Genomic DNA, 24,461 nt, shown 5'->3' with positions numbered 1-24,461 from the left:
TAATTTCAAGTATTATAATTTTGCAAGTAGGCACTATTCAAAGCACATCAGACCTAATTTTCATACTCAGAGTCATACTCTGCAGTAAGAAATATATATACTGTAAATATGAAAGTACCACATAAATTGTACTTGTCTGTGTAACACCACTATTGTAATCACTTAGGGTACGCTAGTTGGCAGAACTTTAACAAATGTAAACGTAAAAACATTTACTTGCAATTGTGGTACTTATCAGTGTTTGGCACGACAGAAACTGAAATTGTTGTTGTTATGGAAGGTAAAATGAATGCCGCTTAAGTACTTTTTCTTATTTTGGCATAACATGCAGATTTGGGTCTGTACCAAACCAGAAATAAATGTGTTGCTTGTACGTTACCATAATGTAAGAGTTTCTACTTTAATTAAAGAATTAAAGTTTAATAAAATGCCTCTCCAGTTACAGATAAAGCAAACATGAATATTTCTTCATATAGTTCTAGACAGATCTGTTTTGTTGCTGAAAAGCTCATAAAACTGTATTGGACATCTTCAGCACAATGGTCTCGGTGGTGTCGTCATAGGTTTCCAGAAAATGAATGCATGACACGTGAAGCCCTTGTATCAATTAATAATTCATTCAACTAATCAGTTTTGTATATTTGATCATTCATCCCAAAAAGTCCAAGATATTGTATAACTATCCTGGCAACCTCATGGTTCACATTCAATAATTAATGCATAAAAAGTAATAAATGCACATTATATTCCCACTTTAAATATGAAAAGCTTTAAGTCATTATCACTGTTGTTATTATCAGGTTCCTTCAAAGTTTGAGAATATTTCTCTCAAAGCAGTGTCATAACAACCTTGCATTTAATGAGATTTAAATTGGTTGTCAGTGGTTACATAGTTCAACAACAAAAAATTAATATATAATGATGACAGTTTTGTTCTGAATCACCAAATTAAGCTGTCAATTGTCAATGTGATCTTCCCACAGTCTCTGTATAGACACGGGGGGAATTCTGTGAACTCAGATCATGTATGGAGCCTGCATACCTGATTACAGAAAGACAAACAAAAAAAAAGCCCCCTGGACAAAAGCACTGGCTTCTAATAACATACTGAGATTACATGTCTTTAGATCACAAAAAGTACACAAAGAACCTTGACTTTAGGACTGTCTTAGATCGCAAAACACAAATCAACTAAACACTTACATTTTTGTTTAGTGAAGTAATCTCTATTACCTTGCAGTAAAGTGAGTCTAACTAATTGTATCATATTTTATTTAAAATATGAATCCCTTGAGGTGTAGGCAGATCAGGAAGAAAAAAAAAGTACAGTGTTGTGCATGTGAATAGGTTAGGCGTAACATTGACAGGAGGGTCAGGGGAAAGACCTGAATGTGACAAAGACCTGCCCTTGGTAGTTCCTATTGAAGATGATGGTGATCTAGAATGATTCTTGCCTGGAGTGGTCTGTAGCACATTTTACAGTAGTTTTGCTTACTTGCCTAAATTCATGCAAAGAACAGATCTATTCCTACATGTTCACTAGGTTAGCTACATTCTTGTTGCCAAACAGGCAAAGATCAGGGCCGCAAGTGTTCATATCCCATATTTATTCAAATATCAGGACTCTGCAGCTTGCATTGCACCCCTCTTTACATTCATGAATTGGGATGTTGTGTAACCCTAATGTATTGTTGATTAATCTGCTAATGTTCGTTACTCGTATCACTCTCACTGCCAGTTTGAAAATGCAATCATTAAAGCATCCACAGTCCCTTATTGCATATATTATTAATGAGCCATTTAATTTGCCTCCTATTCTGGGGGTTTCTTAGAATGTGAAGTGAAATGTAATGGCAAGACTTCATCCACCTCCTAATCATATAAAGTGATTTGCTCAAGGATCTTGCTACATTTTGGAAGCCTTATTCTGAACAATTGACCTACCTTATGACTTTTCTGAAGTCTGCAAGAATTAGAGACTAATCTACGGAATACTGCTAGAAGCAACAGATACTTAATTTGTATGAGAAATGCACCATGTACTTTGATGTCAAGAAGGTCTTCCAAAATGCATCAATATAAAATTACTTTTTGTGTAGAAACTACACTACATGGCCAAATGTATGTGGACACCTGTTCGTTGACTTTCTCATTCCAAAATCATCTGCATCAATATGGAGTTGGTCTCCCATTTGCTGCTCTAACAGTCTCCACTCTTCTGGGAAGGCTTTACTCTAGATGTTGGAACATTGCTGTGGGTATCTTCTTCCATTCAGCCACAAGAGCATTAGGGAGATCGGGCACTGATCACGCAGTCGGCGTTCCGGGTAATCTCAAAGGTGTTCGACTGGGTTGAGGTCAGGGCTCTGTGCAGGCCAGATAAGTTCTTCCACACCGATCTCGACAAACCATTTCTATATAGACCTTGCTTTGTGCACGGGGGCATTAGCATGCTGAAACAGGAAAGGGCCTTCCCCAAACCGTTGCCACGAAGTTGGAAACGCATAATTGTCTAGATTATCATTGGATACTGTTGTGTTAAGATTTCCCTTCATTGGAACTAAGGGTCCTAGCCCAAACCAGGAAAAACAGCCCCAGATATTCCTCCTCCACCAAACTTTACAGTTGGCACTGCATTCGGGCAGGTAGCGTTCTCCTGGCATCTGCCAAACCCAGATTCATCCGTTGGACTGACAGATGGTGAAGCATGATTCATCATTCCAGAGAAAATGCATTTCCACTGCTCCAGAGTCCAATGGCGGTGAACTTTACACCACTCCAGCGGATGCTTGGCATTGCTCATGGTGATCTTAGGCTTGTGTGCTGCCACTCAGCCATGGAAACCCATTTCATGAAGCTGCTGACATTGCTTCCAGAGGCAGTTTGGAACTCGGTAGTGATTTTTGCAACTGAGGACAGACAATTTTTACATGCTGTATGCTAGAGTTGGGGTGATGATGGATGTTCAAACATCGCAATATCCGATATTATCGGCTTTCTGGGGGGTGGGGAAGGGTGTGTGATGCTCGTTGCACAGGTGCGCGCCTGGGGAAAGTAGTGGAGGTGTGCAGCCGCCAGGGGATTTAAGTGTTATACCTATATGTTTTATATGACTATTATTTGCATCTTTCAATGATGATACATATTTATTTCTGTATGGTGACAAAATGTTTCTTTCTTCAACATAATGCTGTGCTTAATACCCTGCAGCTGTGACAGAAACAAACCGTTTGTGAAGTGATCACAGCTGTAGTGTCAACACATTTTCATAGCAACTGTCTCTGAATGAACCTCAATGCAAGAGGTTGCTAAAATCAATGCAAAACTTTGCAGACAGTTTTAAAACTACGTGGGGCTACTTCTTATTTTTCAACATATTAAAAAATATATAAAACTTATGTGGGCAAAGCTTTTTCTGTCAAATAAACAAATTGAGATGTGTAGGCCTAATTATGGTCATCCATAAGAAAGTGCTGCGAGAATAAAGTGTCATTCTAAGTTTGACTCCTTTTAGTCCATTAAACAGGAAAATACTTTTTTTTTTTTCCCCCGATCACAGTCTTATTTTTATGATTGTAAGCTATTTTAGCTTTGTAAAATTTAGTATTGTTATGATAGGAGATGATGCCTTTTTGTGCTTCAACCTTTAATATGATCATTTAAGATTTTTTTTTTTTTAACTATTAGTGAACTTAAAGTTCTTAGCACGAAGCATTCACAAACAACAAAACTGAAAGCACACATTTGTGACGCATCATTCTTTAAACCCTTTGGGCAGATTCGCCCAAAATTAGAGCATGTATTAATTTATGGGGAAACTATTTGTGATAGAGACGTGCCTTTTTTTCTGCTGTGTAGCTGAGATTCGGCTGAAAAGAACCATGTGTGGTTTGTTTACAACATGTACTTCCTGGCTGCTGCATTCCAATGCGCAACTGCAGAACATGGGGATGATATTGACCAATGGGAAGAATGTTACTGTGGTCTGTCATCAGCCTTGAGATCTGCTATTTTGTTTACCCAATCACAGACCATACAAATATCTAGCCAATCCAAAGACCCTCTGTCAGCCCTGGGACTGATAAGGCAGGTGTCAGATGACATGTTGCTCCAGAGCACACTGTGAAAAACATTAAAAACCATGTTTTTTTATAAGCTACAATGTAAAACCTTTCTCTTTCCATCCTCTGCGCTCTGACCAATGTTTTTAAAAGCTATGGATTCAAAACAACTTCAGATGAAATTACTATTCATGTATAATGTACTTATAAGGCAGTATTTTAGTGGAAAATGTGCTTCTGCCCCATCTCATTAACTCTAAATTCAATAAAATGGAAGCAGGGTTTTTAAAGCTTAGAAATGTAAACATTATTGGAATTCCTTGAGCAAACTTAAAACTGCAGCTCTCTATAGCCTTAATCCCCTAAAGAAAAAGCATTCAAATACAAAATAGACTTTGAATAAACAGTTACTTCAATAAAGCTTTAATTTCTCTGTAATAACACAGTTTCCAGCTGTGGATTACGCATTCAGCTTCAGAGTACAATACAGAACAGTCAATAATTCATATCTACAAAATGGAGGGAAAAACAAAACAGCAACAAAAGCTTAAGAAACACAGAAGTTTGTCCAGCCTTTTTTGTGATACACTGCTAATAAAGCGACAAAAAAAACAGAGGAAAAAAAAAAAAAAAAAAGAGCTTCAATATAAATTAGGCTTAGATTAGCAGTGATGCAATGGTATCAACCAAACTTCATAAATATACTGTACAAATTAAAAAAAAAAAAAACTATACAGGATCATTGACAAGATGACAAAAAAAAAACATGAGTGGTGGATCACAACCAGACCATTTTTCTGTCAGGATCATGCCTGAACGCCACTGACAAAACTGGAGCCTTTTTTATTGGGTAGAGGGGGTTGGGAATTTGCAGCTGCCCTTCAAACTGATTGAATATGTATTTCATAAGGCGAACAAAGTAATAAAAACCATGGTCCACAGCACCAGCTGTACAGAGCAGTAGCTATAACACCAAGCCAGCTTCTACTTGTATGAATCCTGCAGTCCTGGTGCTCTAACTAAACCAAGACTGCACAACATCGCTCTACTGTGGTTTGGCACATTTCCTTGATCTGGCAGTGCGATAAGCTGACGAAAAGCAATTAAAAGGTTTGACAGGTTTGAAGACTAGGATACACATTAGATCTATACACTGACATATTTTATATTGTTTAGTTCTCCTGACAATTGGCTATTTACTAGGCTGATATTCCTTTTACAAATGCATTGCTTGGCTTAATCACTTAATCAACAAATGCATTACTGGATGTGCCATCACACGATCTAGCAATCTGTGTGTGGCAGAAAGATAACCTCACATGCCAAAATCTCTGTTACTTTGCCTTGAACTACCCCAATCATGCAGTTTGCAAGAAATGCTGAGGCTCCATTTGATTGGGCACCTTTCCTGAATATTATAATGTGTAAGGCTAAAGTAAGTCTATGATGGGTGTAATAGTAGGAGTTCAATTGGTACAATTGTCCATTAAAAAGCCTGATGGTTTTCATGGAATGGAAAAAGCAAGGAAAAAAATGTCCATCAGCTAGAGGGATCTCAAGAGGATTATAGCTGATGGGAATAGCCTACACTGGTGGCAACCCACAACTGTCTAATAGTCATGCACATCACAGAATATCCATTAATGACCACAACCCATTGTCACTGCCGTCATTCAGAAGTAGTCCAAGTCACTTTGAGGTGAATTGTCCTTTTTGTTTTTGTTTTTATGGCTGGTGAGTATGACACAAATAAATGCTGCCAGGAAGCTATGTATTAGTTTGCTGGACCAAGATCTTACAAATCTGCAAAGGGCTCCAGTTTTGTCCTATCCACATGGGTCCACTATGCACAAGTAATGGATATCAAAATAACTTAAAAAAAAATATATATATATATAAAAACCAAAAAAACAGTCCAGTTCCCCACTGTATAACAGAACAATACAATCTTTTGATTCGCAATGATAAAAAGGCCATCAATAGAGTACACGCACACACGTACGCGCACACACACGCACGCACACAACCCAACAAAAGAAAAACAAATGTGAAGAGTCTAACATAAAATGTACAGTGCTTTTTAGACTTTTTTTTTTTTTTTTTCTACAATGTGGATTACAAAATTTAGTAAGAAGACAATTCACAGAGAAGGCAAATATCAGCAGACTTTGTCTGATAGTCGTTGAAGCAGTTTCTCAGCTGCTAAAATATACCCACCTCAACCCACCCCCATTCCCCTTTGTGTGCTACTATGGCATCAACTATGGCATTTTATTCAACCATACTTTAAATTAAATTCAACAGTCAATATTTACTCATTTACATGCAATATTACATTCAGTTTGTTTTTGTTTTTATTGAACTACACTACATATTTGGTAAGAAAATAGCTTAAAATGGTGAAATGATTAATTGAAATGGCCCATGTAGAAGTAAAATAAAAAACAAAAACAAACAGGCAAAAAACAAAATTGAAATTATTCATACAAAGACAGATGTTTTTGTTTTGTGTTCTCTTCCACCCTCCCCACCCCCTACGAGTAGTTTACAGCAACTTCCATTCTGGGCTTTACACTGTATTTACACTTTATTGCTGCTAAATTAATCTCTCCCTCCCCTAAATCAATACCATCAAACTCAGTCCACTTAAAGATCTTTAAGTCCACACACAGCACAGAAAATAGTCACACCAGTCAGCTTGCTTCCCTGAACGGCTGATTGGTTTTGCTAGACACCACAAATGACTGCCATAAATGACCAGCCATCTCTCCCTCAATGGGTTATAGGACAGGAAGAGAAGTGGTCGTCTGGATACTCCCGCTGCACCGCCTAATAGAAGCTTCTGACTGGAGGTTTTTGCAAGTAGATTGTGTAAATGCTTGTCATTCTTTAGCAGCATTATTTCTTTGCTTATTTGCAGTTTTCTAAGACGTTTATGTCAGAGGGACAGTTTGTTTACTAGGAATAGGCGACACATACAGGCCTTCTGACATTTTAGACTATTTCAAGTAGCACAGACAAGTAAAGGGTCCATTTCTTAAAGTTGTCTTTTTTTTTTGTTTTGTTTTTTCAAACCTTTACAAGTGAAGGGAAAACTTGTTTTCTCTCCAAGTAAACCACTCTTGCTTGCAGTAGTTATCCTCTAAAAAGCCACAGTAATTACAGTGTTCGGCCTGACTCACAAACCATGTGTTCTACGTTCCACCCCTTTGCTAGTTTGCTGAGGTAGGATGTCCATTAGAGATTGTACCTGTAGCTAAATATGAGGATCAGTAGCCCCATATTTAAGGAAACACCAGAGCTAATGTAAGGTAAAGATGCAGTCACAGTTACACTGAAGTTCATATTCATCGGAATTTCAATGACACTACAGTACATGGTTCCTAAAGCCACTCAAATATACCAGGCCTTACACTACCAGTTCCTGAGGTTACAAGGACTGACTGATGTGGATAAAGTGAAACCTTTTGCTGCTCATCAGGAAAACTGCTGTCATTTCCTTAAATAACTACACTTCTTAGGATATTTAAAAAAGCGAGAGAAGTTCAAATGTAAAATTATTTAAATAGTTATCAATGCTAAAGGACTTCATTACCTCATCAAGAAAGTGAAAACAATTCCTTTAAAGCTTTGAATACTATCTTAGACTCCAGAAATACTGGAGAAATACTTAATCCGGCAACAAACCATCTGAAATGTGTCAGTACTATATATACATATATAAAGTTCACCATTTTTGGTATTGAAGAAAAATTCCATTAACACTGTTATGGTGCATCAGAACAGTACGTCTGTGAACCTGATTTTTAGTAAGACGAAAACCAAAATAAATAATACATTTAAAAAATGACTGAGAAAATAAAAACACTTCAAGATTTTTCAGCATTCGCTTTCTGGATGAAACTCTGTAAACTAAAATACCATTTCAAGCCTGCCAATCATTAAAAAGATTCTCTGGATTTAAAGGGAAAATAATTACATAAATGATGGCTAAACCTGAAAAAGACAATTTAAAGATGTGGAAAAATGAATGACTGTGTACCACAAAAAATGCCCAGATTAGTATGCATAGATGGATGAAGTTGGATTTGTCATAAGGAAAAAAAGGCTAACTTCAGTTTGTTAAATAATATTCAAAGTTAAATCTTCATATTTAAAGAAAGAAGTTGTTCCCTCGCAGCCCGACTAAAAATTGAATGGTAATTCCTCGCCAATTCAGATGGGTCTTGAGATTTTGATCAGCTCCTGTTATCTTCCTAACATCACCTAGCACAAGGCAACCTAAGATTAATGCTGTTCAAGATTCACAATCCAGAGTAAAATGCACGATTTACAAATATATGTTGATACCAATGTTGTCACAAATTGATACACAATTACATATTTATATAAGCAAAGTAGCAGAAGTTTTCACATGCCTGTATATGCATTTAAAATGAATTTGGATTGTATGAATTATGATCTTCACTTAGTAACCACTTGTGATATCTGGAAGAAACATTACACTCAAATACCTCTAATGTCACTGTAAGCTCTTTGAAAAACCCTCTTCCTTCAACAAAGATATTGACACGTACAAATTAAATGGTCCATACTGGAACCTTTTCTTTAATCTATCAGTAGCTCTCTGCAATAAAAAAAAATAAACCTTTTGTATTAACCGCTAAGAACCCAGGTTAAACATTGTTTTGCATGATAAATGCAGTCGTCCCCCCCAACAATATTAAGCCCAGTTTTATGCTCACTGCTTCACCAAGAGTTTCTATTTTCATCAGTGTGTCTCAGTCGTCTCTCATTCCTTTTCTCTAGTCACCAGAAGTGTTTGGCACAGGGGTTTCTGTCTGTCTTACAAAGATAGCCACACAAAACAACAAAAAGGGGAAGAAAAACAACAACAAAAAAACTCCAGCTTCAAGTCTCAAGCAAAATAAATAATGAACACTTTTTTCTTAGTTTTTTTTTTTTTCTTTTTAAACACACAGGTAAAAACTATCAAAGGTCGAATTGTTTAAAAGCATTTATATACATACGTATATATATATACACGTATATACATATATATACATATATATATATATATATGTGTATATATACATATATATATATACATATATATATATATGTGTATGTGTATGTGTGTGTGTGTGTGTGTATACACATATACACATACATTTATATACACGCATACAAACGTCCAAGTCATTGACTTTTTCTGCAGTTTTTTTTCCTATCTTTGTTTTTTGTTTTCTTGTAATTGCTTTGTTGGGTTTTTTTGTGTTTTTTTTTTTTTTTTTTTTTTGTCTTGAATTTCATCTTGTGCAGTCCACAAAAGGTTTAGGTTATACATCCAGGATTTCCTCTGCTGTGCCTCCGCAGCGCAACCTGTAGCGCCCCGTCCTCCAGCTGATTGTTGGGTCCCACAGCGCTGAGAGGAAGATCTGTATCGTCATGGACTCCCTAATAAACCAGGCCACTGCATAGTCCAGTTTGGAGAAGCCAAGAGGTCCACCCTGAAGAAACCAAAGATAGGAGTCAACATCATGCAGGGAGGTGGCTTAAGGGTGAAGGGGTTTATATTATAACGTCAGTGGCAAATAAAAGGTTCACCGAAACAGATGGGAATTGATTTGGCACAGCAGATATTTCTCAAACTCTATGTGGTAGATGATAGTGGGAAAGCAACATGTATTTGTTTGTAGTGGCAGTTCTTTAACATGTATTCTGGGTATCAATTTGGAAAGAAATTAATCGAATTGTTTTTAGTGATATTTTCACTGAAAGTAAAAAACAATGTAATCCTACAGTGTACAATTCCCATTGGCATTCAATTACCTTAAAGATAGCCATCTTAAACATACCTTTGGGTGTGGATTACGTTAATTAACTTTTAGCAAGAGAATGGGAAACGAATTCCATGGCGGTCTCTTCTCGACACATTGTGATGTTGCTATGCTTTGTTTGGATAAACGCCACTGGCACATTTTGGTTTATAATGAGTGTACTGCAAAATATATTAGCACAACGAATGGCTAAGTGAATAGAGCTCTCTTTACCTGGACTCCTCTGAGCTGGATGTAATCTGAAATGAACCATGCCAAACAGTGGCACATAAAGAACACCATGATATCCCAGCGGAAGACATGGTGGACTGCCCAGCCGATAATGAGGCTTGCCACAAAACACTCCGAGATCGGCTCACAGACGATGGTGGCTGGTAGCATATTAATACGGAGCTTGGCCCATCTGAAAGTAAAACAACATTTTACTTTTCCATTTTAGAAAAAAGGACCTCGGTCCTGTGGGTTTTATAGGTCTCCATTAAAAAAAAACAAATCACTGAATAACTTTAAGATCTGATATTTCTGACTATTAAGCACAGTAATTGAATCTGGTTTTGAATAAACAAAATGCAGAATACACTGTGTTCTCCCAGACCAGGGCCTGGGTTAGCCAACCCTACAAGAGATCATTTTAACATATGAACATCTGAATGACAAAATCACGGAGCTTTGCTTTTTTTTTTTTTTTTTTTTTACACAGCACAATAAAAAATTAAAGCGGCCGTAAATACATCTGCTGTTATAAAACCACGTACCTGATCATTCGAGACTGGAACTGTGCGATCGAGTAGGAGCCAGAGTTCTGCATTGCTACCTGTGTTGCCATGGAGAATTTCCAACCCCTACAACAGGAAAATGGAAAAGCAGAACACAGTTAATCATGAAAGGATGTTTTTGGGAAGGAAGATCACAAATCAGTTCACATCTGTCAGTATAAATCACAATAAATCTCTCTCATTAGTCTTTTAAGATTAATAATATCACAGGGATTATTTGGTGGCGGTTAACCCTCAAGAGTACTACTGGACTGATGATCAAGGCGTTGTGTGATGACTAGGCTTGTGATTTGTGTGGGACACCTTTAGTAGTGCATTGACCAAGATGTTGGCACTCTGAGGGTTAAGAAGAGAAATGGACACAGGGATCTGGCAGGTGTATCTGTTCACATTACACTTCAGATAGGCAAGTCTATGGGACTCCCTGTGATAAAGAGGAGGTATTGTGGAATACATATTGATGTATCTAGGGCTAATCAAATAACACCTGTTCTTCCATGCCCAATATACCACATTACCATGTAAATTATTTCTCCAAATTGAACTGGAGCAACATGAGCACAAATACTAAGTGACCCTGATTAATCTCACTGAGGCAATGCTTGCAGGGTTTATTGTTATTATAGACGTATAATAATTACACGTCACATTAAATAATATTCTGCATTCAAAGGATCCCAAAAAAAGAAAAGGAAAACTAATTTAGGCTGGGATGACATTCTGAGGTCATATCACACAAACAGGTGAGGAATTCCACAGTTAACTCAACTACAAGAGGTTGGGAAGCAAAATATTTTGACAGAAGTTTGTGGCATGAACTGTTGTAGTAAACTGTGCAGATAGCTTCTCCCCACCTGTCTGCAATAGCTTTGGCCATGAAGTAATCCTCAGCAATGTACTGGGCGAAGGCAATCAGCCCCCCAGCCTGGTCCAAGACATCTTTCCTCATCAGACAGGACATCCCCGTCACACACTTAAACCCCGTGACGTTTGCAGAGATGTAGGAGCGTGGGTGAGACGTCCCAAAATAAACCTGGCGAAGAAAGGAGTAGGGTTCGGTTACTAGTTCAAATTCTCGTTATTGATGGACAGAGGCGTTTCTTCAATGCCAATGAGATTTATTTATTTATTTATTTTTTAACTTCTGGTGGTGTGTACGTGTCTATATTCATATTTCACAGCACTCTCATATTAAGAAAACTACCCTATAGCCTATAATAGTGCATCCGACATTTACCCTGGTTCCATGGCTATGTATTATAGTGAAGTTAAATGATATTTAGCAAAGTGTGATGTTCAAAGTTAATTACACACTTGAAGTTAGAATTTTATTAATTCTCCTCAGGCTCCGATAACATCAAGAACGCGCTTCAAGTCCATTACCAGTATAACTAGACTGTTATCTTCCTATGTAAATTGGATCACAGAAAAACAGATTAGCCTAAGTGCGCATTCAATTTATGTGCATTAATATTAATGGGAAACTGACTATAAGTCAGTTAGATGGTCTATATAAAAAAATACTGCTTACAAATTAAAAACAGCATCAGTAAAATACATTAATAATTCAGTCCTCAATATGTAGCATTATTTTCCTAATATAGTTGTATATAATTGAATCAACGTATAGGTTATTTTTAGTACTGCAATTAAACAAATATGTAGCACCTTCTAAATAAATGTACTTAATGTCTGTTCATCCACCCTGTGATAAAACACACCAGAAAACCAATAGGGGGCTCATTCTAGGTGGTTGCCATATGATCCAATTAATCTGTCATTTTTACCCCAGTGAACACCAAGTTCACAGTTTAAAATAAGCACACATATTTGTGAAATGGTATGGTATGACTATGAAGGTGCCTCTTACCTGTTCCAATGTGGCTGCAAAGCCTTGTCGGTCGGCAACATAGGGGAGGCCATGGACCAATCCCACTTTCTCAGTCATCTGATTGGCCATATCAGTTAGTGTGTCTGGTTTCACTATGAAATGGGAATTAACTCGTTATTACCTCATTGCAATAATGTATGTTTTAAAAATACCTTAAATAAATTAAATATCAGAAGAGCAAGACAATTCTGAATTTAAAAAATGAACTGATCCAAATTGTGAACACAAATCAATATTGATTGTTTATGGTTTACCCTGACTACCAATAAAATCATGCTAGATGGTGTATTTATTTGGTGTTACATCATCAAGCTTTAATTGACACTGTGAACATGAACAGGAGGAACAAAAACAAACATTTGAAAAAATAAATAATATTAACTTAATACTCTATCTCCCTGTGAAAAACAGAAGAGAAACCTGCTTTATTAGCAAAGAACAAAACTCCCAGTTCCCATTTATTGCTGTCCTTGCTTGTGTTCACCTTTCATGGCAAAAATAATAATGGATGGGATTTGTTCTTAAGGCATCAGGATGTAGGCTTTCTGTAGCTGTGGGTGTAGAAACATTGCTATGCGTTTTTTTTTTTTTTATATAGTTTAGTACTCACCACGAATGCCACTGTCACAAATCCACACCAGGTCGTACTTGGCGACTTCATATCCTGGCATCAGATTGTTTATTTTAGGGTTGATGCCGACCTTTTTACCACCTATAACAGAAAAGCACTTGTCATCGTTCCCATCTGAGGCAGATCAATGGAATATCATCGATGGCAAGGCCTTCTTCCTGCAGATGAGAGCCGGGACCCAGCTGGTGGCATTGATACTAGAATCAATGGCTTTTTAGTAGAAACACTGCACTCACATTAGGCCTCAGAAAACACTGCCATTACAAGGGAGTTTCTGAGCAGGAGCAGAGCAGGGTGTAATTATTCAGTTCTTTAAATGCATATTGATTTTCAATACTGTGCAGAATGAGGGGAGGGGGGTTTCACCATCATCATGAACACCGGAAGGTCATGTTCTTCGGATTCTACATTTACAAAGGCTCACAAACACAGTGGAAAATGCCCAATGAATCAGTATTTTATACATATACATGTTTCGCCATGAGCAGGGTATTTGATTTTCATTTTGTTAACACCCAATCGTTTACATATGGGCAAAGAGTTTGACCCAAGCTTTTGATAGTCTGTAAAGGGAATGTAGCCATTTGAGGGATATAAATACTTCATTTCAACTTCATTTGCATTCACATAACTGTGCCAAAACATTAAAAAAAAAAAAATCTGTGGTCACCTTGCCCAGCTGCTAGTCTTAAATGATTCAGAAATGATATGATGACTCCAAAAGGAAAGCAATGATTGCCTGGGGACAAAACTGCAGCTGTCAGGATATTCATATACAAACGCAGTGTTCTGGCACAGGGGCAAACTTAGTCAGGAAGTGAAATTCAGACCCTAGAAATCTGCACTTGTCATATTGCACTAAGAGCTTCAACTATGAACGTAACAAAGTCTGCGATTCAGCACAGCCTTCATTTTAACCTTACTTCCTTGTATATGTTGTATGTAAATATAGTTTTTTCCCTGGACACACATTCACAACTACCCATACACTGAATATGGTATATTGCTACCACCATTATTTATGCAAAAAGGTCTTAACCTTACCTATAAATAATCGGGCATCCACATTTGGATATTTGCCCAACAGCTTTTTACAGACATCAATGGCCGGGTCATCATGATCTTGGACACAGAGGAGAATTTCATACTGGAAAGAAAAAAAGAGAATAAAGACATGCCTTGTTAATTCAAAAGACTAACTAGAATGTCTGTTTAAAATAAATAAAAACTTGACACTGAAAAATATGCAAATAAGCTTAGCTACAGGGCAGCTTTCAGGTCACACTCTGGTTACAAAGTGATGTACATTTCTACTCACATAATGGACTCTGAACATAAGTAAGTCCCCATTTGTAGATTTTACACATATGATACTGGTTTCTTAAGGGCAATTTTAGTGATTACAACTGTAGCCGTTCAAAAAGGGACTTTCAGAACTTTGTAGACAGTACAAAACTGTCCTGTCAATAATACGTTTCATGTTAGGATGAGATCATTCTGAGTTTACACTTTCAACCATGGGCACTCTGAGGACAAGCGAGAGTCATACGATTAAACCAACAAAAACAGAGATAGGGAAGTAAAGAGATCTGAAAGCTTTGGCATCATGGAAGACGGAGTATTGTTTACGGAACAGCAGGCAGGCTATTGTTAGTCTATTGGCTCTTTCTGTGCACAGCTGCTTCCACAATTCAGCGGTTCACAACAGACAATGTCTGATGTGTATTAATTACCCTTCCAGGGACCAAGCAGCACTAATTAGGGCCAAGGTTGCCATGGCAATTAAGAGAAACCTGGGGACAACATGAATTGCCCTTTCTGCTTGAATAAGGATTTATATCATGGACAAGATAACCATTTTTTTCCCTACTCCTCTCTCTTCCAAATGAAGTTGCTCCTTTAGAGACAAGCAAACAAGCAAACAAGCAAATTGTCTAAAAAATAAACTAAGGAGGAAAAACAGCTGCTTGCACTAAATTGCATCTGTGACTTCCCAAACAAAAACGTACTATTGTATATGTCCGCAAATGTACAGCTCTTCTCTGTCAAAATCTGTTTTCTTATGGTTGGCTAAGCTCATTCCTGTAACTACAGCACTCAGGAAGCACGACGTCAAAATCAGCACATTCTTACAGGGTAACTGTCGTCATTCCCAGGAAGCAAAGGTCCAGAAGAAGTCAGCTTTTGAAATTGTTTAGTTGACAAATGAGGCTGCAACAGTGTTAAACTACGAAGACAAGAAACTCAACCACAACACACAATTTACAAAATAGCTTCATATGGCACCTGCAGATACACTCCAGTTATAGTACATTACAAAAAGTGGTCTGGAAACAAACATGTTGCTCCTATGTCTTAAAGTTACTAAGACCAATTAAAATGTATGAGCTAATAAGTTACATTAAGAAGATGGATTTTTATGCATTTTTCTTACATTTTATTAATGACATCAAAAAGGATGCAGCTGACCTGGCGGTACTTCCATTACATGATATTTAAAATGTAAAAAAAAAAAAAAAGGCTTGATTGAGAGTCCATACTACACAGTATGACAAATGTAAACTTCACTATCTCAGACAAATACAACAGGCTGCCTCATTTTCACTGCAAAATACTGATGTTGTACAAAAAAAAGTCTAAACAGTATCAGAACTGAATTGCTTACAGTGCGACCTACCATATTTGTATAATTTTCTAATTAACCGTTTGTTAATTCATTTTTGAATAAGTATTTTTTTTTCAGGATACTCCCACAAATGACAGTGATGATATGCCTCCTATTCCAAATTGTGGCAAAAAATTTCCACCGCATTTCTACAATATATTCAAACTGAAAAGAAAACATTCACTTTTGTTGGTACACAAACATTACAAAAACACATGACGGAAACTGACCTAGGTACAGTATTTATGTATAGGTGAACAGATGTCATGGTTTATGTTACACTCAATTTTGACATTATAATAAAAAAATATATTAAAAGTGCCATATCGGGGGGGAGAGAGATTATTTCATCATTCTTAGAACAGACACCTCCACAGAAATATAGTTTTTGAATCCAATATGCTGTTTGAACTTTGCTATTTCTGTAAACAACCTCAGTTCTCAGTTAAGGTAATTGAAACAAAATAAAATATACACTGAAGTAAAACAGTGTTGCAAGAACTGTGGGTAAGTTATATTTCCTCCTTATCATAGTTGTCATTTTTTTACATTTTTAAATAAACCGAAGAGTAATTTTAATTTGCTCTATAAATCCGTCTAAAATATGGAAGTCAGCCGAGGATTGATACCTGGCAATATATTGCTGTATGTACATACTTATTGTTGGAGTCACTCCTTCCAAGACGCTTTTCCAGAATATGAACTTTATTCAGGCACCAGACCAAATATCTTCACAGAACAGTGGTGAAGGTGTGGATGCACAAACTGCTTACACTAATAGATGATATGAAGGCAGAAAGAAAGCCACCAATTATTTAGGTGAAACCTGCTACAAGAGTCTGTGCCATTCAGCAAACTAGGATTTGTGGAAGTTGTACACGTAGAAGTGATACAGGTATTTTCTCTCCATTGTAAAATAAAAACAACCTGATGTGATACTCAATTTTTTTATTTTACAAAGTAATGAAACAGGAGGTAGGCTAGTTCTCAAATCCATGGAGGGATTGAAATGGGGGCTGAGAAATCTTTTCAGTTGGGACATTCCAGTATCTGCTTATATTGTTTTCATAATTCAACTTTGCAGAAAGGTGCCCCATGTTGAGATAAAGGTAACACACAAGCATCCTATGGAATGTGTGAAGTTAAAAGACATTTTTCTCACTGCGATCTTAGCATGCCAATAGGATTTTCATGTCAGGTAGGGCAATGTGAAACCAGCCTTACTTATAATACACAGAAGCACTGATGCACAATCCTCCAGTTCACTGTATCCCATCCAACTGTGCAAGTTGTGTGCTGCCACCCTCTGAACTGCAGACTCCAAGGCAGAACTACATAACTGGAGTGTCTAGTCCACTCAAACACCCCAACAAAAAGTACAGGTAGACTTCTGCTTACAGTGTACAAAGTACTGGGTAAACATAAAGCAATAGCGTTACAGTTAGGAGGCCAGTTGACCCATCGGGTAAATATTTTTGACTGGGAACCAAACACCTGAATCACTACGGCTATACAGAAGCTTTAACTCTGGGGCTTACAAAGAAAGTTCTTTTAATTATCCTCTTACTTAGTGGAATGGTTGAATACTTTGGAATCACTGCCCAGGTCTTGTAAATTAAAATGTAAAAATCAAAATCATCTTTCCAACTTCTGAACAGAACAGGCAACTTGAAACAAGCTTGGAAACAGCTCAGACTGTTCAACATAAAACACCAAGCCTCTTGCAAAGCAATACAAAATTTTAAAAATAGCCTCTCAAAAAATGCATGACTTGACAAGCGGAAAGCCCAAGCAAGCAAGCCAAGACACAGGATCAGCTGAAAGGATCAGCATACCAAACTACAAATGTTGCTTGCTCCGAGGAGATGGTATCAGACCAAAATGCATTACCACTGTATAAAGCTATAAGGTTTTATTACCTAGTTGTGTCCATAACTAAGGCTTTTTATCAGATTCCAAGAAACCCAGTACCTTAAATCAAGGAGTGGGGACGGAACTGGAAAATGACAAAACTTCCAAATATTCCTAAATGCTATGTCCAAATCATACACCCCAAACCATTGTTTGGGACAATGATCACTCCTGAAACTATGGTTGCCTTAATGACACCTTAGATCACTTCTTGTTATAACAGAATCAAAGCATCACTGGTTTAGCAGTTAGAAAGGTTTCAGTTATGTTAAGTTACCAATGGCTATACAATAGATACTTTAATGTTTTCAGCTTCACCAAGTTAAATTACACCACAGGTCTGATGGTGATATCACCACATTTGAAGTGTGGCTTACGGACTCTGATCAAGTCAATCTTGTGACCTCTACTGGATTAAAATGTTCTCATCTTCTATATGTTCTCTTCTATAAGGGGATTAGTTTAAAACAAGCTACCCAAGTATTTATCTGAATGCAGCCACCGATGCACGTCTGCATCCTTAGAATGACTAGACAGTTTGAATGAAGGTTATTAGGATTAGGGTGCAGTCAGAGTTGTGACAAGAAGCTGGCATTTGCAGGCATTAAGCCTTGAACGTTATTGACAGCACAACTCGTGCTCAGGCTTAAAATCCAAACAAATGAAGATAGAAAACCAACAACAAAAACAAAACTCCCAATTGTACATTCAACAGCTTTGTAGCATTATAGTTAGGAGGTTTGTCAGTAATATCAGTAAGATTTATGACACAAGGTTACTTTTGGTTTAACCAGTAGGGCAAAGACCTTAATCCTTGGAACTGAGCCCAAGGGGTAAACTGAAAAACCTCAGTAAAGACAGAGAAAGTGTTTACGTCATCATGATTTATTTATGGAGTTTCTTAAGAATGATCTGGAACTGCATTTAGGCTATAGAGGAAATGTTGTACTTTGCTTTGGCAGTCCTATGTTATAGTAACCTATCAACTGGATTCACAGACTTATTAGCACTAGTCATGCACTACTTTAACCCAAAATAACATTGGGTAGGCTACTGCTGGTCTGGGTCTGTGAAACCAGCCCTACATTGCCCAGTGCATGTGCAGAGCAGAGTACATATTGTAACAGCACAGTAATCTAATTTCTGGACTTTTGGTTTCACACTTTGAAACATTATGTCTGGTTTTCAGGTGTCCTTGTTCACTAGAACAATTTTAACAATTTAACCTGATACTTTGTGACCTTCCACATATTAAATGGGCTTTGCCATAAATTGGATAAACTGTATTTATTTTTTCACAACATTGCTGCAGGAACATGTCTGTTAGAGAACTTGCTCTACAGGAATCTTGAAACATTCCTAGTTAAATCAAAAAAGTAAGCAGACTGCAAGTAGCTGGTATTTAAAACAATATTAAATAATAAAGACAAAATCCAGGTCAGAGAAATTAACATGTGGTATGGCCAGGAAAACTTATGCAACAGTGTAGGGCTGGACGATTTGGGGAAAATATCTAATTGCAATTTTTCTGACAGATATTGCGATTGCGATTTGATTTGTGATTTAATTTTGTAAAGTCAAGCTTCAGCTCAAATATTCTCAATAGTGTGCAGCACAGACTCTAAATTAGAGAACAACATGCCTTTAACTGTAGACCCTCTACTACCTTGTAGTCTAGTTCAGGGGTCGGTAACTAGGTGTGGCCTTGGGACAATTGTGATCTGAGCTAATAGTCGCGGGCTGACTGTGTTTTCGCCGGTAAGAGCGGGGGGGATGGTACAGTTTTGCATTTTCCAGACTTAATGTAATTAACAACAATAATTAAAAACTTGTCTATTTTTTTAACAAGCACAGAGTGCTTCACAGAAAGCAATGCAATTAACAATAAGTGCACGTGTGTCAATTCCTCTCAACTTTATTCCTGCATTCAATGCACAGATCTGCGGGATTGCAACTTGGCTAATATGTGCGACAGGGATTGTACATCTCCTGTCCAGCGGTGGGATGAGGTTTTTAAAACCCTCTTTGGTCACTGCATTAAAAGGCACAATGTCTTTAGCGATATAGTGGGTTATGGCGTTAGTGATCTCCTGGTGCCTTCGTGAGGTCTTTTCATATGGTGTAACAGCCGCAAACGACTCTGAAATTGTACTTTGCTGTTGCTCGCTGCTAGACTTAGTGTCACTGGCAAGACTTTCAGTCGACTTTTTAGCAACGCGCTCCTCGAACAGCCGCCACGGCGCTGTTTCCAGTGCTGGTGCAGGAGCTGTATCCCGCGGGTTGTGGCAACAATTCCGCACAGCTCTGTTCGGTGTCTGTCACTTTGAAGCCGCTGTTTGTCTTTGGTATTAATGCCCTTTGTGATCGCTGTTACTCTGCAGACACCATAATCCCACTCCACCGCACTTTCCCGTTTGTTTTTTAATGGGGGCGTGTACGCAGTTGGCTGGGCAGTGCTAAATGGGCAGGACGGAGGTGCGCTCACTCTATTGGTTAGTAAGACTGCCACACAAAGAGCGCAGTCATGCTTTTGCTCTGGGACACTCGCTGCATATTTTGAATATCACATCCACATCGCAGCCTTCAAATCACAATTGCGATTCGATTTCGATTAATCGTTCAGCCCTACAACACTGGCAGTGCCACCTGTCTTTGTGTACTTCTACATGAGAGCAGGCTAAACAAAGTATGTCACTAATTCAGTGTGTAGTCAAAACATGAATGGATATCAGGCTCCTGTCACTTGTGTCATCAATTAATAGAATCCTTAAAATAGATTTTATTAATAAGATGACAATTTTTCATTTGAGTTGGACAATTTATTTACAATTTCCACAATCACCTTTTAAGCAAGCAGTAGGAACGCATTCTCTAGAGTAGGTCCATGCTTCATGTTCAAAGGAAATGGAAAGAATAGGCTAAAGTCTTTTAAAGCATCATTAATGGGTTATGAATTCCAAAATTCCACTTTCAAGAACAAGTCTCTAAAAACAATTCTATTCAAGATTTGTCAGCCATTGTTTCTCCCTGTACTTTTGCACAGATGACGTCTAGCAGAATGTGTATCACATTCTACATCATGCCAAAGTCACCATGTCACAGGTCACAAGTTCTCTACACTACTAATCCACATACTTTAAAGCCCCAGAGAAAGAACAGAAGAGAACACTCCGCCTCGCTTTCTTGTGCAGATTTCTCTTAACAATTTCTCTCTCTAGAGAACTGCTGTGACTTCAAGCTGGAAGAACTAAGCCAAGAAGCACCACAATCTCCACAGTGCACTGAACTGTGCCGTTAAGTACAAAGCACATATCCATGTGGATCAACATCATCATTCATAGCCAGCTGCTTAATCAGAAAAATAGAGCAGAATGTCCCAGCTTCAGAGATACAGTGCAGAATGTGTGTAGCAGCAGAACCAGCTTATCACTATAAACTAGCCACGGACACTGTAGTCTCTACAATCAACGCACTGCCATTGAAGGCCTGGCCACAAGTTACAATGATACTCCGTCACAGTTCAAAATGTGGTACTTTATCCACCAGCCCATAAGTGCTCAGCCTGACCTTCAGAACACATGATCATTCTGCTTGATGCACTACAAGGGTTTCCCTGGAAAGACTGTGGAAAGCATTCTTTATCTGAACATACTGTCCCTTGGGTTTACCATCTGACTTGCACTCGCAGGCAAATGCTGCAGTTCTGCACTGAATAGACCTACATCTAAAGTATATTACAGTCTAAAATATACACAGAGGATAACCTGCCTGGCAAGTTGACCACAGGGAAGGAAGGTGCTTTTTGTGTGCTTATCCTAGTATGTTTGAACCCAAAACTTGATTTGTTTATTTGATTGGTTTCTTGCTTTTGAAGGATATATTGTAAGAATTTATCTGTGAAGACAGATCTGCACTAATTTGGCTGACAGCATTGTACGGGACAAACACCATAAACAGGAGGTACAGATTGTTAAAGGAAAAGGAAGTACAGACTGGGGAAATTTAAAATAAAAAAGACAAGAGGAAAAAAGTTCCCATAAGTGTCCTTTAAATGAGAAACTTGTGCCTACCGAGTATATCTTTAATACATTGGTTCAATGGGAGAGGTGTCATAAATTGCCCAAAACGAAGGCAGTCAATTCTATCCCGAAATCCAGCTTGTTTAACAGATGTATAGTTATTTCCGAAAAAAGCCAACAGAATACTTGTGATTCCAGTTATCTGTAGATGTACTGTTCAATGTGTAATCAGTAATTGTCCTTTCTTTATCTGCTTCTATATGTGATACTTTAAGCCTTAACTAATGCACAAAAATGGAGTGAGTGGACTGAATGTTTGCATTTCCAGTAATCAATAATCCCTCTGATAAAATACTGAAACAAAGCGGAATGCTTCACTAAAATTCCAATACAGTGACGAGTCATTCAGAGGCAACCACACACAGGAGTCTTGTAATCAGCTGAGCTCAGAAGTACACGGAAACACAGGAAGAGAACTAATTTGGGCAGTAGGACATTTGCAAGGACTGAGTTGTAATTGCCTGTTTTTGATGAAGGTGTTAAGCTTAACATCCTTATCCTTTCACAGGCATCTGGGGATATCCTTAACCCAAGGTTGATGGGAGGTCACTCAAAAAAAAAAAAAAAAAAAAAAAAAAAAAAAAAAGGACCTGCTAACCATGCTAACTCACTGACATTTCATTCCTTCAGGTAAAAGTTTCTCCCAAGTTAAAATAAATAAATACCATAAAACTTAAACGCCCCCGGTGTTTATTCCAAATAACTGCAAGAATCCCCGGCGACAACTGGAGACCAGCTGCTATTTGAGACCCGGCGAGTATTGGAAATTTTACGGTAAATGTACTACTTCATCACAGGAAGTTGCTTTGCTCTCTAGCTGATTTCCTCACATAGCTGTAGACCATCAGATTTTGTCATTAATCAAAATCAACAAAGTACCAGAATGACATTTACTGAAATCTGTGTGTAGGTTAGCCAATATCTTTTAACACAAAGTAAAAGTGGTGAATGTTTTTAATTTTTTCACAACAGCACTGTGTGTAATATCCTTATGTGCATATTGCATTTGGAATGGAGTTTTTCTTTTTGTAGTATTATCAAAGCATGTAGGCCGCACTGCTGGAGTTGGCTGTATGGATCTGATACACTGTAAGTAACCTATTGTTTTTGCAGAAGAAAACAATATTCAATTGATATGGGAGTTGTGGTGCAATGCAGGAAATTAAGACAAAATAAAACATTATAGATTATTCCTTTAAAGCTAAACTCCACTTTGACAATTAAAGAACTATCATAACAACAGCAGTGCCACAGATGCAATACAAAAGTTATGTTTTCAAACAATTAATTAATTTAACCTAATGTTAAATTAATTACTTTCCAATATTTGGTATTAACAAAATAAAGGTGTGGGGTTTTCAAGTAAATTCAATATGCAATGTGCTTTATAGGTTAATTACAAAGCTTATTATAAATAAAGGCAACAAAGCCATGATTAAACCATGAAACCTGCAAATTAAGTATTTGCCCTTTGTCACTGAGGGATGTAACTATGGCAGCATGCCCATACTAGAACAAAGAGAACTGTAAAATTATATATTTTTGCCATCAGTTGTGACTGTCACAAGTTATATCATATTGGAATGGACAATATTTTCAAATCTATAAGTAAACTAAAGAGATCAAAAGTCTCAACAAACCAATAGAAATGTCATATAGCTTTAAAGCCTTTTTTCTTGGCTCTCTGTAGCATTTGTGGAATACACAGACTGACAGGAAGATTTCCAGTTATACTCTATGCAGCAGAAAATGAGCAGAATGATTACATGGAGATGTATGGTGTGCTGTATTTATTATCTGCACTCTCCACTAAGTGAACAATACACAATGAGCACTAAATATCTGATCTATTAAATCTGCATAGCATACCACAGTGGTTTTCAACCCTGGTCCTGGAGGTATCCCTAACCTGCTGGTATTTGTTCCAACCAGGCTCTCACTTATGTAATTGAATCCTTAATTTAACTAATTTCCTAAATCAGAGTCTTTTACTTATCTTAAACAGTAGGGGTGAAGTGAAGTATACAACACTTCAAGTATAAGCAACTTATCTTATTAATGAACCAACTTTTTATCAGTTACACAGTAACTGTATCAGTTATACAGTATTACTTCAATTATGGTTTCATAATTAACAAAACCATAAGGGTAGGCAGACTAGGGCTGAAAACCACTGGCATACAGGATGTAGGCACAAGGTAAGGAAATGCTCACAGGTCACATAGGTCAGTGACAATCAAGGGGTGTTGAAGGCGTAACACTGGAATAGTGTCTTGGTTTAAGAGGTCCATATGCACTGTGATAGGATATTAGTTTCAGCTACTGAGTCTCTAACACGTATATTATGCGATTTAGGTGAGATCCAAGGATTGCCAGAGCAGAGTCTGACCTGTAGCCTGTTGTGCATGCTTTTATGTTCTCTCTCTTATCAAACACCCATACAATTATTCCCCCCAGTCATTTTGGAAACTAAAAACATTAAATCTTTCTTGTAGCCTTTTCCTCTCTCCAAAGTGTTTACCATCAATTCTAGAGCAGCCTGTATTGTACAGAATATGAAATGAATACAAAGAATTGCAATCACAAAAGTGAACAGAAATCCCAGCG

General features: G+C 37.5%; 1 protein-coding gene across 1 annotated transcript in view; it reads right to left on the bottom strand.

The window, feature by feature from the left end:
- Nucleotides 1-4,468: 4,468 nt before the first annotated feature.
- Nucleotides 4,469-24,461, bottom strand: part of ugcg (UDP-glucose ceramide glucosyltransferase) — a 37,953-nt gene continuing 17,960 nt past the window's right edge. Inside the window, exons 3-9 of the mRNA XM_066711018.1 lie at nucleotides 14,244-14,346; nucleotides 13,179-13,280; nucleotides 12,548-12,660; nucleotides 11,532-11,710; nucleotides 10,657-10,743; nucleotides 10,115-10,304; nucleotides 4,469-9,571 (exon numbers count right to left, since the gene is read on the bottom strand). Of these exons, the coding sequence (XP_066567115.1) occupies nucleotides 9,401-9,571; nucleotides 10,115-10,304; nucleotides 10,657-10,743; nucleotides 11,532-11,710; nucleotides 12,548-12,660; nucleotides 13,179-13,280; nucleotides 14,244-14,346 (945 nt within the window). The 3' untranslated portion in view covers nucleotides 4,469-9,400. The remainder of the gene's footprint in view (nucleotides 9,572-10,114; nucleotides 10,305-10,656; nucleotides 10,744-11,531; nucleotides 11,711-12,547; nucleotides 12,661-13,178; nucleotides 13,281-14,243; nucleotides 14,347-24,461) is intronic.

The sequence above is a fragment of the Amia ocellicauda genome, chromosome 8 (assembly GCF_036373705.1).
Source record: "Amia ocellicauda isolate fAmiCal2 chromosome 8, fAmiCal2.hap1, whole genome shotgun sequence".
Classification (NCBI taxonomy): domain Eukaryota; kingdom Metazoa; phylum Chordata; class Actinopteri; order Amiiformes; family Amiidae; genus Amia; species Amia ocellicauda.
This window is presented reverse-complemented; position numbering and strand designations above follow the sequence as displayed.